Source organism: Diceros bicornis, chromosome 18, assembly GCF_020826845.1.
Source record: "Diceros bicornis minor isolate mBicDic1 chromosome 18, mDicBic1.mat.cur, whole genome shotgun sequence".
NCBI lineage: Eukaryota > Metazoa > Chordata > Mammalia > Perissodactyla > Rhinocerotidae > Diceros > Diceros bicornis.
The window spans coordinates 28,137,412-28,154,405 of NC_080757.1; the positions used below are offsets into that span (position 1 = coordinate 28,137,412).

Below are 16,994 nucleotides of genomic sequence, written 5' to 3' on the forward strand. Positions count from 1 at the left end.
ATAGAGCAATATCAAGTCACACCAGAACCTTACTTTTGGCAATGTCTTCCCTTTGTTTGCCTTACAGCGGGATAGAAAAGTGAGCAATGAAGCAATAATCAGAAGTCAAGCAGAAAAAAAAAGTGAAGACGTTGGCTAACAATTTTTTAAAAGAATTATTCCATCTCATGATATTAAACAATTACTACTGAATTTTTGAATTCAGTAGTATTTCTCTTACTGAAATTACTTCACTATTTCATTTCAATCTACATTCATGCAGTTTTCGAAATAACACTTACTTTAGGCAATAAATAGCCAAGAGTCAAAAACTATAAGAAATGTCTGTACCTAAGGAGAAAACAGCTTTATAATAGCGTACTATATACATACTATAAAGTACTTGTTCATTAAAGGAAACAGGGTACTATATAGAGGTGTTCCATAAATATTTGATAGCAGTCAAGATGTCAGATTTTTTATTTTATTTATATATATATTTTTTGTGAGGAAGATTAGCCCTGAGCTAACATCCAATGCCAATCCTCCTCTTTTTTGCTGAGGAAGATTGGCCCTGGGTTAACATCCGTGCCCATCTTCCTCTACTTTATATGGGACGCTGCCATAGCATGGCTTGACAAGCCGTGCATTGGTCCACGCCCAGGATCCGAACCTGTGAAGCCCGGGCCGCTGAAGTGGAGCACGCGTACTTCACCACTACAACGGGCTGGCCCCCAGGTTTTTTAAATGTATAATTTTTACCAGTATTTTAGTGATGAAATAATCCTAAACCCTTTTTATTTTTTCTAGTTAGGAAGATTGGCCCTAAACTAACATCTATGCCAATCTTCCTCTATTTTTTGTATGTGGGATGCCACCACAGCATGGCTTGATGAGCGGTGTGTATGTCCGCACCTGGGATCTGAACCCGTGAACCCTGGGCCGCTGAAGCAGAGTGCGCAAACTTAACCACCAAGCCACCAGACTGGCCCAGAAATAATCCTAAACTTTAAAGCAGAAATAGCTTCTGAATCTTACACAGAGGCAAAAATCTCACAACTTTCTTTGTAGTTATTTTATAACAAAGAGCCAAATATTTTTTCTATTAAAATGGTCATATTAAATAGATGACTCATAAATACCATTCAGATGATAATGCCTTGATGTTATAGTTTCTAATAAAACCTAATCTATTCTACAATGTAATTGAATACTTCCAAAACTCTTCTACATCCCAACTGCATCTAGATAGGACAAGTCTAATGCTTTCAATCTGTGAAAATCCCTCCCATTTTGATCCCCAAAGGTTAGGGAATTCAATGGTTAAAATATATGCCAAAGAGAAAATTTACCAGTAAAATATATTCAGCCTTCTATTTATAGCTCAATATTTGGGTGCCTTTTAAAATTATAAAATAATTGTTGATAGTTTTTGTTCTCATTAGAGTTCTTTGTTTAGGAGCCGGGCTTATTTGAAACGCATAATATAACGCTTGTTAAGCCTTCCGCCAGGAAACTGCTCCACCTAGTGTCAAAAACTGTTCATAATTATTTGGGACTTGTAAATTGTGAAGAGTTCATTCTCTTTGTTATTGTTAAATAGAACAGACTTCATAAATCATTAATGGCACATACAGCTTACAAATGGCTCTTTAATCATCTGCTTATCTTGTAACTTGATGAATAATAATGTACATGCATATAAGAGCATGTCTGAGATACATTTCTCATTATCAAGTACCAAAGTTCCTGTTTTTGTTAACCTGGTTGTTTACAGAATTACAAATCATATTTTTCCAGTAATGGCAAATAATTCTAAGGTGGCTAATAAAACAACCCCATCACTTCTCCCAATTGTTTACAACAATCTAAACTTAGTCCATAAAGGGGCTGGCCCGGTGGTGCAAGCGGTTAAGTGCGCGCGCTCCACTGTGGCAGCCCGGGGTTCGCCAGTTCGGATCCCGGCTGCGCACTGATGCACTGCTTGGCAAGCTATGCTATAGCGGCATCCTATATAAAAGTGGAGGAAGATGGGCACAGATGTTAGCCCAGGGCCAGTCTTCCTCAGCATTAAAAAAAAAAAAAAGAGGAGGACTGGCAGATGTTAGCACAGGGCTGATTTCCTCACAAAAAAAACACAAAACTTAGTCCATAAATTATTTTTCAAAATGACTACAATGTTATGAAAGCCAGTATTTAGCAACTGCACACACTAATGGTTAAAACATGAAATTAGAACTAAATCTTGCTGCCATCAGGCAGCTCACTTGGAATAATTTTTTCCACTTTTCTCTTCATGAAAAGTTGTGGGTTTTTTCCCCTTGATGGTTTTCTAGACTGCTCAAGCACTCGCACAACTATATTCTTTTCTAAAACATCATGTTAAATCTAATACTATGACCCAGAAGAGAGAAAAGATCATCTTTTTTTTGGCAAATGGGTGAATCAAATGCACAACATCATGCAAAAATCCTTAGAAGGTAGCTAAATCACTAAGGCTCCTAAGCACGATATCCTTCTTCTGGTGTACTACTGTCACCCCACGAGTTAGAGCAAGTAGGTTAGCAAACTATAGCCTGCAATCAAATCCAGTCGGCCACCTGTTTTTGTGAATAAAAGTTGATTGGAAAACAGTCACATTCATTCCTTTATATACTGTCCTTGCATGCTTTCTCATTATAGTGACAGATCTGAGGAGTTGCAAGAGAGACTGTATGGCCTGCAAAGCCTAAAACATTTATATCTGGCCCTTTACAGAAAAAGTGCTGACCCTCGGCTGTCTAGCCCTGGGTCAGACCATTATTAAGGTGGAAATTTTGACTCATCCAAACACAGAGATGCATCAAAGAGGTTAACAGCAGCCATGTTCCCTTCATTAACTTACTGTTTTTACTCGGCATAATTTCCACTAGTAAATTAGCATTCCTGGATCACTCGTACCCTGGATCTTTTGAAAGGAAACCTGCTACATGCTTGCTAAGACCAAAATAAATTTGTTAATGGATTTCTGGAAATTAACATCCAATAGAAGAGTGCCTAGAAGGTGCGATCTTAGAAAAATCTGCCAACCACAGAAGCTCTTTTTGCATCTGATCTACTTATTAAAAAAAATGAGTAAAGTAAACAAATGAAATCAGTAACTTGCACTACTCACCAGGCAAAATTTGCTCATGGAATAGACATTAAATAAAAGAACAAAAAGATGTGCCTGCATAAGAAATAAAATCAGAAGAAAAGCAGTTCACAAATGCTATTTAATTTCTAATTTGTTATTTAATAAGGATTCCTTCCTTATATCAAAATATAACATACCTTACTATACAGATATATCAGAGATCATAAGGATGTTGGTATACATTAAATTAAAAAAATCACATTTTAAATCATTCACTGTATTTGTTATTTATCTAAATTTAACTAAATTTAATGCAAAGAGCATATAAAAATGTTGTTTATAAAGCAGGGAGTATATTCAGTTTTATTTGCTTGGGAAATAAAAATGAGGATGTACTGATGTTTAATATAAAACTATTATGCAAAGTAAGAAAAAGCTATATACAGAGCAGGCTTTTTTTTTCCCCCTGGGAGAAAGATTGGCCCTGAGCTAACATCTGTTGCCAATCCTACTCTTTTTGCTTAAGGAAGACTGGCCCTGAGCTAACATCTATGCCAGTCTTCCTCCATTTTGTATGTGGGTCGCTGCCACAGCACGGCTTGATGAGAGGTGTAGGTCTGTGCCGGGGACCTGAACCCATGAACCCTGGGCTGCTGAAGCAGAGCACGCTTAAGTTAACCACTACGCCACCAGGCCGGCCCCTGGATTAGGCCATTTTTTATCAACAGTCACAAACAGTACTCACATATTAGGGACAGACTGTTTCCCTAATAAAAGAAGTCCAATTATTCTGCCTACCCCTCCCCTCCATAGGATTTTTCGAAGATTTTATTTTACATTAATTTATTCAACATATGTTTATTGAGCGCCTGATATGCACCTGATACTGTTCTGGCTTCTTGGATTCAGCAGTAAGCAAAGTAGAAAAAAATAAAGACTCTGCTGTCAAAGAGCCTATCTTCTAGAAGTGAAGCTCATATTTTTAGTACAGTTTTTCTTATTTCAGCTACTTGTACTCCCACACACTATCCAATCCCCCAAATTTGAAACCCTTCCTACTGTCACTGCTTTACATAAGGTAATTATTACCTCTCAACCAGACTACCGCCTTCTACTCCTACTCCTTACTTTCAGTCGCTTCCTCACCAAATCTACCCTCCACAATGATGCCAGAGTTACGTTCCTAAAACACATATGTTAATACTTGTTTGAATAACTCTTTGTGACATATAAAACCTAAACTCCCAAGTCTGACTTTCAAAGCTTTCCACAATTTGGCACCACCTATTTTCTCACATGGGTTTTCTTTCCCTTTCCAAGATACCCTACTTTCACATCTCTGCATTGACTGCCTTTCCCTCAATGAACCCATTTTCATGAACTTTTCCTACTACTTCTTCCTCCAAGAGAATTCCCCCCTAATTTAGGGGTCCCATAATAATTTATCATATCACTATGATAGTACTTATCACAACGTCCTGTAGTATATTTATGTAATATATATCTGCTGCTCTATTTGTCCAATTCCTTTTGTAATTCACACAGTCTTTCAGAGTCTTTTGCACAGAGTAAATATTCAAGCTTTTTGAAGTGAACTGAAATGAATTACTACAGTGATGACTTTATGAAAGAACTCAATCTTTTGAGAATATGTAAGACAGCCCATTTGTTCTCAGTCCTAGTTTGAAAAAGTCTCAGAAAAATGAATATCTTAATGTAACATTTCTGATTTTAGGAAGTAGTTAGACACCAATTTAAAGTAACTACAGCAGGGCCAGCCCCGTGGCTTAGCGGTTAAGTGTGCGCGCTCCGCTGCTGGCGGCCTGGGTTCGGATCCCGGGCGTGCACCAACGCACTGCTTCTCCGGCCATGCTGAGGCCGTGTCCCACATGCAGCAACTAGAAGGATGTGCAGCTATGACATGCAACTATCTACTGGGGCTTTGGGGGAAAAAAATAAATAAAATTATTAAAATAAATAAATAAATAAATAAAGTAACCACAGTAGATATTACCCAGATGTACTTAGGCAAAAATGACTATAAAATTCTAAAACAAAAGAATGTGTGGGGCTGGCCCAGTGGCATAGTGGTTAAGTTTGCACGCTCTGCTTCGGCAGCCCAGGGTTCGCAGGTTCGGATCCTAGGCGTGGACCGACACACCACATGTCAAGCCATGCTGTGCCAGCATCCCAAATAAAGTAGAGGAATATGGGCATGGATGTTAGCCCAGGGCCAATCTTCCTCAGCAAAAAAAAAAAGAGAGAGAGAGAGGAGGATTGGCAACGGATGATAGCTGAGAGCTAATCTTCCTCACACACAAAAAAGAATGTGTATATTAAATATTTACTTAAGTATAGTTCATACAGAAAAGTGCATAATGCAAACATCTTAATGAATTATTGCAGACACAGGTATCCTCTATCCAGATCAAGAAACAGAAACACACACAATAGAGGGACATATTCTCTTGGTTGTCAAGATTTACTACAAAGCGGCTGTAATGAAAAATTTTTTCAATCAGTTTGTCAATCTCCACAAAAATTCCTACTCAAGTTTTGACTGATACTGCACTGATTCTGTAGATAAAACTGGGAAGAACTAATACCTTACAATACTGTCTTCTAATCTACAAACATGATATATCCCTTCTTTTATCTAGATCTTTTTGCTTCCAATAATATTTCACAATTTTATGTAGAGGCCACGCACATCTTTTATTAGATTTATTTCTAGATTTTTGCTTTTTTTTTTTTTAAAAAAAAGCTATTATAAATGGTACCTTCTAAAAAATTTCACTCTTCAAATGTCTATTGTAGCATATACAAATACAACTGTTATGTATATGTTCATCTTGTATCCAATAACTGTGCTGCACTCCCCTATTAATTCTCCAAGTTTGTGGAAGTTATCCCCTTCTCTTTGTATTTCTGCCAAGTTTTGTTTTTTATATGTTGAGTATATATTATTCGATAAATACAAATTTGAACTGTTACATCTTCCTGGTGAATTGAATCTTTTATTATTAATAATGGACATGTTCTATCTAGTAACACTTCTTGTCTCATACTCTATGTTGATTTCAATATAGCTACATAAGCTTTCTCTTGGTTGACATTGAATGGCTCATCTTTTTCCATTCTTTTACTATTAATCTTTCTGTGTATTCATATTTTAGGTATGTAGTTTGTATATAGCAAATAGTTGAATTTTTTTACATTTATTTGGACAATTGGAAGGAACATTTATTCCATTTACATTATTATTGATATATTTGGATTTAAATCTACCATCTAATGCTTACCAATTATCCTGCCTGTTCTATGCTCCTTTTCTCTCCTTTCTTGCCCTCTTTTGGATTGGCTTTTTAAAAATTACTCAATCTTTACCTCCCCTATTAGCTTGATATTTATATATTCTTGTAGTGCTTACCCTAAAGATTATAATATAAATCCTTGTTTATTAAACTCTTATAGAAATGACTATCCTACCTTTTCAAGGGCAATGCAAAGACCTTAGAATAATTTCAATCACTCCACCTCTGATTTGCAGATCATTTATTTTAATTCTCTCTATAAATTTTAACTCTCTCAAGACATTATCACTACTACTTTTAATGTTAATATTAATTTAAATTTACCCTTTTCTTACTCTTTATCTGTTCCTGATTCTGTGGGCTTCAATCTAGAATCACTTTCTTTCCATTCAAAGAACATCTTTTAGTACTTCCTTTAGAGCACGTCTGATGGTTGACAACTATTTCTGTTTTTCTGAAAATATCTTTATTTTACATTGTTCACAGGACATGTTGAGTATAGAATCCTCTGTTAGTAGCTATTTTCTTTTAGCCCTTTAAAGATACCATTCCAGGGTCGGCCCCGTGGCTTAGCCGTTAAGTGTGCGCGCTCTGCTACTGGCGGCCCGGGGTTCAGATCCCGGGTGTGCACCAACGCACTGCTTCTCCGGCCATGCTGAGGCCGCGTCCCACATACAGCAACTAGAAGGATGTGCAACTATGACATACACCTATCTACGGGGGCTTTGGGGTAAAAAAAAGAGGAGGATTGGCAATAGATGTTAGCTCAGAGCCAGTATTCCTCAGCAAAAAAAAAAGAAGGAGGATTAGCACGGATGTTAGCTCAGGGCTGATGGTCCTCACAAAAAAAATAAATAAATCAAGATACCATTCCACTGTAAGCTAACTTCTCAACAAAATCAATGACAGCAAGAAATCAGTCTTACTGGAGTTCCTTTGAAGATAGTATGTCTTTTCCTCCATCTCTCCTTTTTTGTTCTGGATATTTTTCTCTGGCCTATTATGCAGCTTATTAGTCCTCTCTTAGCTGTGGTTACTGAAAGAACATTAATTGAGTTCTTAATTTCAGTTACTATGTTTTTTTTTAATTCTAGAATTTCCATTTGGCTCTCCTTTATAGTTTCCAATTCTCTGCCAAAATACTCAAACTTGTTTTTTATTTCCTTGAACACACTGATTTTGGATTAAAGTACAGGTCTAATAATGTCATTAAATGGATCCCCTGTGGATCTGTTTCTATTATTTCTGTTTTCATCAAATTATCTTGTCTCCTCGGATACTTGATTACTTTTGATTGAGTGCTAGACTTACACATAAAAAAATATAAAGTTAATGTGAAGCCTAGGATGATTTTATTTTCCTCCAGACTTAAAATTTAAGCCTGAGCATCAGTCCCTTTAAGGGCTGATTTATATCTAATTCAGCCTTATGTTTAAAGTGTGGCCCCTTAGGGTTCGAATCCAAAGCCTGTGGGTTTACCCGGGCATATTCTTAGCCAGTCTCACCTCTCTGGGTTTCCTCTTTAACCTAGATGTTGGCTTGTAATTCTTTGCTCTCTTGTTATCTCTACGATGCTTTAAAAAGATGTTTTTAAATTTTATCAACCTTTTAAAAATACTTTCTCGAGAGAGTTGATCCAAACTGCATAACCTATCATCACTGGAAATGGAACAATTATCAGTGGTCTTCAACTACGCAATGACATACTGCTATATTAAAATCAACTGTGGGAAATGCTGCTTACAATTTCTTAAGAATAACAGCTAAAGCATATAAATTGAAAATGACTGCTCTTTAAAAGTAAAATTGGAGTAAGAATAATGAAAATAATAATTAAAATAGCAGCTATCATTTGTTGAGCACCTTATATACATTACCCACTGAGTTGAAAAGTGTACATGTGTTATTTCATTTAATCCTCAAAACAGTCTTATGAGATAGGTACCATTATTATCATTCTCATTTATAGTTGAATAAACTGAGGTCTAAAAGTTAAAAAATTTGCCAAACATCACATAGTAATATTTGACCACACATTCAAGCCCAGCTGTTTGACTCTGGCTATGCCCCATCACCTCCCATAACAGGAATGAAAAATTTTAGTCCCATAACAAAATCATCTTCAATCACTTGCATATTCTTGAATATTAAAGAAAAGGATGGAATTACGGCATTATATCTGAAACCAGGCATGCCCTGAGAATATGTCCTGCAAGTAAATATATGTCACAATGGAAAGAAAGGCTGACCAATAACTGTTTAACTAACTAGCGAATGTGAGAAATTGTTAGGAAAACTTATTTTCACTCAGATGCATTACCTGGTATCATGTAGGCATAAATACAGATAAATAATAGAATGCCTCTCATCTAAGTAGAGCTACTTGAGGTTTTCATATTTATCCAGAATAGAACCTGCAAAAATAGTACATATATTGGTTGTATTAGCATTGCCACCTAGTGGCAGCCAAATATAGACATACTTAGAAAAAAAGTTCTGGAAGAGTGGTTCTTAACCTTTTATGGGTTACAGAGTCTTTGGAGAACCGAATACTACAGGTCCTTTTTGCCAGAAAGATGCATTTTTTTGCAAAGACACATAACAACATGTATAGTGTTTCACGGAATGAACAGACCTTCTGAAGTCATCTGTTGACTATTAAAATTAATGGAACAAACTAACTAACGTAGAGGGCCAACTAACTCTCCTTGAGCCATTCACTTTTCCCTTCATCTCCTCCTCTCTAGTTAGCAGTCATTATGCCTGCATAAACTATCTAACTTTTCCCTTGTGGCTAGATATCTGTTCTCTGCAAACTACTAGATTTTCACTATTCTCAAATCAATTTACAAAATTTGATGGTAACCCAAACTAGTCTTTTTCCCTGTTGATTTTCATTAAATTTAATGTGGATCAAACAACTACTCTTCCTTCTAATGTTTAAAGAAGTGACGAGGACTTCTAGGACATCTGAATTAAGTTATAACTTTTCAATTATATCTAAAAATATAAATGAAATTGTTTATTGATGAACTTAAAAATCAACATAATTTTTCCATTTTAAAGGCAGATACATAGGTATCTAATATTTTAGGAAATATAGTAACAATTTTAGATCACCATTTAGTTGTACAATGAGCTTTAATTAACTAAATGATACTCCCAAAAGAGGTAACTGCCACACTGGGAAGAACGTAATGGAGAAATTTTGCCTATTCAGGAAAAATTTCCCTATTCCACTTTTAAGCCATGATTTCCACTAAAGAAAACCATGATGAAGAATGAATTAAGTCTTCTTCCTCTGTTAAACTTCATTTCTTTTTCACCTATTTTACTGTAATTATTGTCAAAGGGAGAGTTTTATTTCTGAACAGACTACTCTCCTAACTTGGTCAGTTGTTTTCTTGACTGAGGAGTTAAATGAGCGCATGGAAAAGGTACCTGTTCCATGAGCACAAAAAAGTATGACATGAGAATGTTAATGTCACATCTGCCTAAGTGAGGATTATGTAAAAGCTCATAAACAAAGGTAGATATACTTAGGACTTTCCAAACACAATCATATTTCACAGATATAAAACAAAAGGAGTGGTGATCTATAAGGATAAAAGTTCATCGACTATCACGAAGAAAATGTTAAGTTTTTAAAATGTAACCAGGGATTATTTGGAATACCTTCTTAAATAATAAAACAGATCAAACTTTTAAACCTTTATTTGATTCTGCTTTGCCTCTGGTTTCCTGGTTATTTTTCTCTATTCCATAATTGCCAAAATTCAAAGGTGGATAGTCTATACTTATTGATGAAATTTGTTACTACACATCTGCTACACTATTGGTTATTGACTACCTTGGCTCTTGGGAAGACTACATGAGATAATTCATGTAAAGTGCTGTGCACAGAGCCTCACACATAGTAAACATTCAATAAATGTTAGCTAGTCTATTAGGCAAGATGGGCTATAATAACAAACAATCCAAAAATCTCAGTAGCTTAAAACAACAAAGTTTATTTCTCCCTTACTCTATATATCCATCATAGGCTGGAAAAGGGAATCTACTCATCATACTCAGAGACTCAGGCTCCGTCTTGACACAATAGGTAGGTGAAAGAGAGTACGACAAACCTTAAAGCTTCTGCCAGGGAGCAACACCTATCATTTATGCTCATATTTCATTGGTCAAAGCAAATTATGGCTGGAGTTCAATAGGATGGGGAGGCAAAATCTCCTCACCGGTATGGATACCACAAAAATGAACAACAAATATGGGTAAAAAATAATAGAATTGACTTTAGCTAGTATTACTACAATGACAGTAACGATGATAATGTTTATTGTCATTAGTAGTAGTATTAGTAGTAGTTAACTTCTTGCAATCTGACTTCCATCCCAACCAGGTGATTGAAAAGTAAACAAAGACCAGTGACATCTTTTATTTTCCTTTTGCTTGACTTCTCCGAAAATTATTTTTTGTAAATGCTCATTTTTCTTCATTCTCCCTGTTATACCTAGGGAATACTGGAAGGAAAGCCTGTGACTAAATGAAAAGATCTAAGAACTAAAGATAATCTGGTCAAATGGAAATGGCATACACTAGGTCTCTCTTCATACTTCTTTTTAACATTAACATATTACTCTCCAATCCTTTACATACTGAATATGTTTGCTATATTGGCCTTTTATCCATTTCTGATCACTACTGTCTAAAAAAGTGTTCTTTTGACAAAATCAACACCGATTCATGATAAAAACTCTCAGCAAACCAGGAATAGAAGTTAGCTTCATCAACTTGATAAAGAACATCTGCAAAAAACCTACAGCTAACATGATACTTAATGGTGAGAAATTAGAGGCTTTCCCACTATGACGGGGAACAAGGCAGGATGCCCCTCTCTCACCCCTCCTATTCAACATTATACTGGAAGACCTAGCTAACGCAGTAAGACAAGAAAAGGAAATGAAAGGGTATACAGACTGAGAAGGAAGAAATAAAACTGTCTTTATTTGCAGATGAAATGATTATGTACAAAATCCCAAAAAATCGACAAAAAAGGACTAAAACTATTAAGTGATTATAGCAAGGTTGTAGGATACAGGTTAATACACAAAAGTCAAGCTTTCCTATATACCAGCAATTAATATACATGATCCACGAATCATGTGCTAGGTATTTACCCAAATGAGTTGAACACTCATATCCACACAAAAACTTGCACACGGATGTTTACAGCAGCTTTATTCATAATTGCCATAACCTGGAAACAACCATGATGTCCTTCAATAAGCGAAATTATAAATAAACTGTGTTGGTACATCCAGAAAATGGAATATTATTCAGCAATAAAAAGAAATGAGATATTAAACCACAAAAAGACATGGAGGAACTTTAAATGCATATTGCTAAGTGAAAAAGCCAGGCAGAAAAAGATACATACTGTATAATTCCAACTATATGACACTCTAGAAAAGCCAAAATTTCTAGAGACAGTAAAAGAATCAGTAGTTGCTAAGTGGGTCGTGGAGTCAGGAGGGTAGGAATAAACAGATGGAGCACGAGTATTTTTAGGGCAGTGAAACTATTCTTTATGATAACTGTAATGGAGGATAACGTAACATTATGTATTATGTAAAACCCATAGAACTGTAAAACACAAAGAATGAACTCTAATCTAACAATGGGCTTTAGTTAATAATTTATCAATATTGGTTCCCTAATTGTAACAAATGTACCACACTAAAGCAAGATGTTAATAATACAGGAAACTATCATTATGTTGTACACCTGAAACTAATATAATATGTCAATTATACCTCAATTAAAAAAATTTTTTAAAAAGGGGATTTTTAAGTTTATCAAAAAAACCCCCACAATTAAAAAGATATGTGTGCGTGCCTATGTATGTGTAAAGCTATATGGGAACTCTCTATCCTTTCTGCTCAATTTTTTTTTCCCCAGCCTTTTTTTTAATTTTATTTATTTATTTATTTATTTTTTCCCCCAAAGCCCCAGTAGACAGTTGTATGGCATAGCTGCACATCCTTCTAGTTGCCGTATGTGGGACGCGGCCTCAGCATGGCCGGAGAAGCGGTGCGTCGGTGCGCGCCCGGGATCTGAACCCGGGCCACCAGCAGCAGAGCGCGCGGACTGAACCGCTAAGCCATGGGGCCGGCCCTCTGCTCAATTTTTCTGTAAACCTAAAACTAGTCTAAAAAATAAAGCCTATTAAATTAAAAAAAAAAAAAAGAAAAAGGAAAAGAAAGTATTCTTAGTTCTTTACAAATTTCCCTTTTCTTTCCATCCAGCTACTGGCACCAGCAACCCACCTGGATCAGGTGAAGATCTCCTTTACCTTGCAACATAATTACACTATCTCTTTAAAATTTTATTTATTTATTTTTTAAATTTTTTTCCCCCAAAGCCCCAGTAGATAGTTGTATGTCATAGCTGCACATCCTTCTAGTTGCTGTATGTGGGACGCGGCCTCAGCATGACCAGAGAAGCGGTGAGTCGGTGCGCACCAGGGATCCGAACCCTGGCCGCCAGCAGCGGAGCGTGCGCACTTAACCACTAAGCCACGGGGCCGGCCCTACACTATCTCTTTAAATTTCTCTTTTTAGATACTTATAGTATGTATTGAATGAACAAGTGAACACATAACTGTTTTTTATTCAGTTAATGGTATCAACATCTCCTCTCTCAAGTCAAAAACCAACAGTTATCTTTGGCTCCTTCTTCCCCCATACTGAACCACAACATCTTGTTAATTGCACCAATAAAATTTCTCTAAGATTTGTCCTGTTTCATTCCAATGCCACTGCCACTCCAACTACTCTTTTGAAATATTAAAGATTTATGCCATCTTTTGTCTTTATTCTGCTTGACTTCTCTCTGCAAACTATCTTTTGTAAATACCCCTTCTTCTCCATGCTTCCTGCTACCTCTATGGAAGCCCATGTCTCTCAGAAGCATTATCATAACTGCCCATCTTCTCTCCCACTTTCAATCTATCTCCTACACTATAGCCCGAATTATATATTCATAGAATGCAGATCTGGTTATTTTACTTGTATTTAATTTAAGACATTCAGAATAATTCTAAATGCTACTCACAAACAAACAAACAAAAATCAAATTTACCTAATGCTGAAAAAAGTGGCCTGGACCCCAGTTTATTACGAGCAGAGATAATGCCACAAAGCTTTTATATAGCTTCTATGCATAACACAACACAGTTTCAGATATTCCTTGATTATGTCATACTTGCTGAACCAGTATAATATATATAGTACTGAGTATGTATAATGAGAGAGTGATATCTTCCTTCAAATAGCTCTTGAAGAATTCCTTCTAAACTTGTGAAAAGTCTAACCATATTCCATTAAACCTGCACTCTGATCAGTGGCAGAAATAACTACTTAATTTATGGAAGCAAAGACTTGATTTTTCACTCAAATGAATTTTGCAATAAATGCTTACTTGTATATTTCTAAATCCTTTACTGGATACATGGATCAATGGAACTAAATAATGTTTTCACATCAAGACATTTTATAAATGTCATTTTATAAAGTTTCTCATGGATAAGAAATGAAACAGGAAGTATGAAACTCCCACGTTTCAAATTTCTTTATTCTAATTTATTGTGCAATTTATAAGGTTCATTAGAATCCTTTTTAAGGTTCAGCAGAATCTGTTATCTGGGTTGCTTTTTACATATTTCCAAATTAATCAAATGCTACAAATGAGTTCCTTAATCTGGTTTTCCCAAGGAATCTTAGAGGGCAGGTCTAGAAAAGGACAGAAAGGTAATGCGTAAGCTGTAATTCCTTCTTTTCCCCTCTGCCTCAACCTCTAGTGTAGTATTATACTTCTAAGAATGTAGTTATTAAAGAAACAACGATATGGGTTACTTCCCTAGGATTTATGTCTATATTTGGGATAAAATCAACAAACAATCATGAACAGAATTCCAAAATTCCAGGTTTTAAACTCCCATAAACTTGAAGAAGTTATGTATTATAGATTAATTCTCAAGTTATTCTTCAGACCATTGATTCAGCAGCTTTCTGAACAATCATCCCTCAATTCTTATCACTCCTTCTTCAGAAATTAATTCATTGAAGCAAAGAGACTGGAAGTGTTTGCAGTGTTGAACTTTATTCAGCAATCAGTACCACTGCTGTGATACCTTTTCATCTGTTTTTCCCTAAACAAGATCAAGCTGTTTTCAAATATGGAATTATTTTTAATATATTATTAAGGGACAGGAAGAGAGCAAAACTAGAGAGGCATCCAGGGCACAAAATTTAATGAGGCATTCACTCATCACCCAACACTTACATGACCCTGAAAGTGCCTATTTAAATTCTGTGCCCTAGATGTCTTGCTCATCACCTCCTAGTCCTAGCTCTGCTATTATTTCAGCATATTTGTCAATGTTCAAAGGAAAACTGACCTTTTATATTTCTAATTTCAACTAAGTAAAAAAATATTCTTTAGGAGGGTTACATTTTAAACTTTGGTTTAAAAGGGTTTAAGAAAGCAGTCAGTTCTACATATGTAATACTTCATCAACTACATTTAATAAGAATACCAAAATAACTATTCAGGTGTGTACAGGGTGTTTGAGGATGGGAGGGAAGACACCATTTCTTGTTTGCTGATTAACAGAGAAAGTAAACTGTCTAAATTAGTTTTAAGCCTTACATGGAATTTTCTACACTTAAATAACTTCAACTATTAAAACAACAATTACATAAGCAAGAGAACTATTATTCCAAAATCTAGAAGGAAAAACATTTGCTGGCTGAATTAAATTTAAGTAAACAATCTCATTTGCCTAAGCTTTTTTTTCCCTTCTCTTTTCAAATCCTCAACCCCAAAGGAAAAACAAAACAATTCTAAATCAAACTTAAAGCACTGATTTGAGGATTAGAATGCTTATAAAACACAAAGGTAATTAAATAAAAATCTTAAAATTTTAACTTCTGAAGTAAAAGCACCAATTAAAACATAATCTCTTTCAATCTTGCTTATTAAAAGTTATTCTTACCAGATAAAGCAGAAAGGTGTGCAGCCCTGTTCCAAGCCCAACAGAAGACAAAATTCCTAAGCCTATCCAGTAGGCATACAAAAGAAACTGTTTCTCTATACGTTGCACATACTGAAAAACAAAAGGGATGAAGTGAAAAAAACAAAACCAGAATTCTTAAACAGAAATGTGATATTTATCAACTACAATCAAAATAAAACAAACTAACTAAAAGAAGTTTCCAATAGGAAGATAGTATTAAGATTAAAAACCCCTTGAAGAGGCCTAATTCCTCTACTAAGCAAGAGCAGAGATGGCAAAAAATTGATCTAATTGGAATAAAGCTTTTATTTCCAGACCTTTAAAGTCCTACTATTACAATGACATTTATAGGAAGAATGCAAATTACTAATAAGATAACTATGAGAACAAAAACTTTAAAGATATTTAAAAGTTACAAAAATTTTTATTAAAGTTATTAACAAAATGTCCTGTTTTCTCTTCAGTTTTGTTGTATTTACAGACCATAGGCAAATGAAGTTTCCTTTTTATATATATAAAACCTAACCTTCAATCTAGGATGTGTATATCTGTTTGAATGGATCACAGGAATATGTTATAGAAAATAGGAAGACTTTGGTAGTGAGTAAAGGATTCATTTTGCTTTGACTAAACACTGTCAGGAAAGTTATATTTAAATCCTTGAAGGTCAAAAGGAATGATATATACCAAATATAAATACTGAGCAGCCATGAACTACTATAAAAATATTTTTAATATGTGGCTTTAAAAGTAAGACATTAAAATACCAGTTACGAGATAAACTGAAAAAGCAAAACCAAGCCTAAAAATGTTGAGGGTAGAAATTCTATGACACTCACAATAGTCCCATTTTAAAACTTTTTGGGATTAGGGAAGGCACAAGAATAGAAACAGAGTTGCTGAACCTCTTACCTGTTGATGTGCTCCTTCAACATAATACGTAGCTATAAGCACAGCAAGCAGCAGTAAAAAAGACACCACAACGCTTTGACGATGCCATAATCTTAAAAACAAATTAAAAAAAAAATGAAATATCTCACAGTCTAATTTTCAGGGTTCATCACTCTCAAAATCATTTCTTGTTGAAGCAGTTGGGTTATTTAGCTCAGGTAGAGAATCAGTTCTTTCTGGGTTGAGCTCTTTTGCCCTTAAAAAATATGGTCTCTTGGGGTGCCGAAGGGGGTAAAGGAAAGATATATGGGTTTAGAACCCAATTTCTTAGCATAAACCCATCGTAGCCTTTCCTTTACCAACGACTGATCTGGTTTACACCCCAACTTCTAATGGGGAGAGACATTATAATATAATGGAAAGAACACTGGCCTTCAAGTCAGAGGATCCAGGTCAGAGTCCCTTAAATATTGCACTTTGAGCACGACACTTAACCAATCTGATTGTTTCTTGCTTTTAAAATCATAACAATCATCACAATCATTTCATAATAATCATATAATAATCATATACTTGTTCTACTTTCTTCATGGAGTTGCTTTAAGGATGAAATAAACTG

General features: G+C 35.3%; 1 protein-coding gene across 1 annotated transcript in view; it reads right to left on the bottom strand.

Moving 5' to 3' along the window:
* Positions 1-16,994, bottom strand: part of VMP1 (vacuole membrane protein 1) — a 124,088-nt gene that overhangs the window by 79,552 nt on the left and 27,542 nt on the right. The window contains exons 4-5 of the mRNA XM_058560517.1: positions 16,397-16,487; positions 15,464-15,574 (exon numbers count right to left, since the gene is read on the bottom strand). Coding sequence (XP_058416500.1) covers positions 15,464-15,574; positions 16,397-16,487 — 202 coding nt within the window. The remainder of the gene's footprint in view (positions 1-15,463; positions 15,575-16,396; positions 16,488-16,994) is intronic.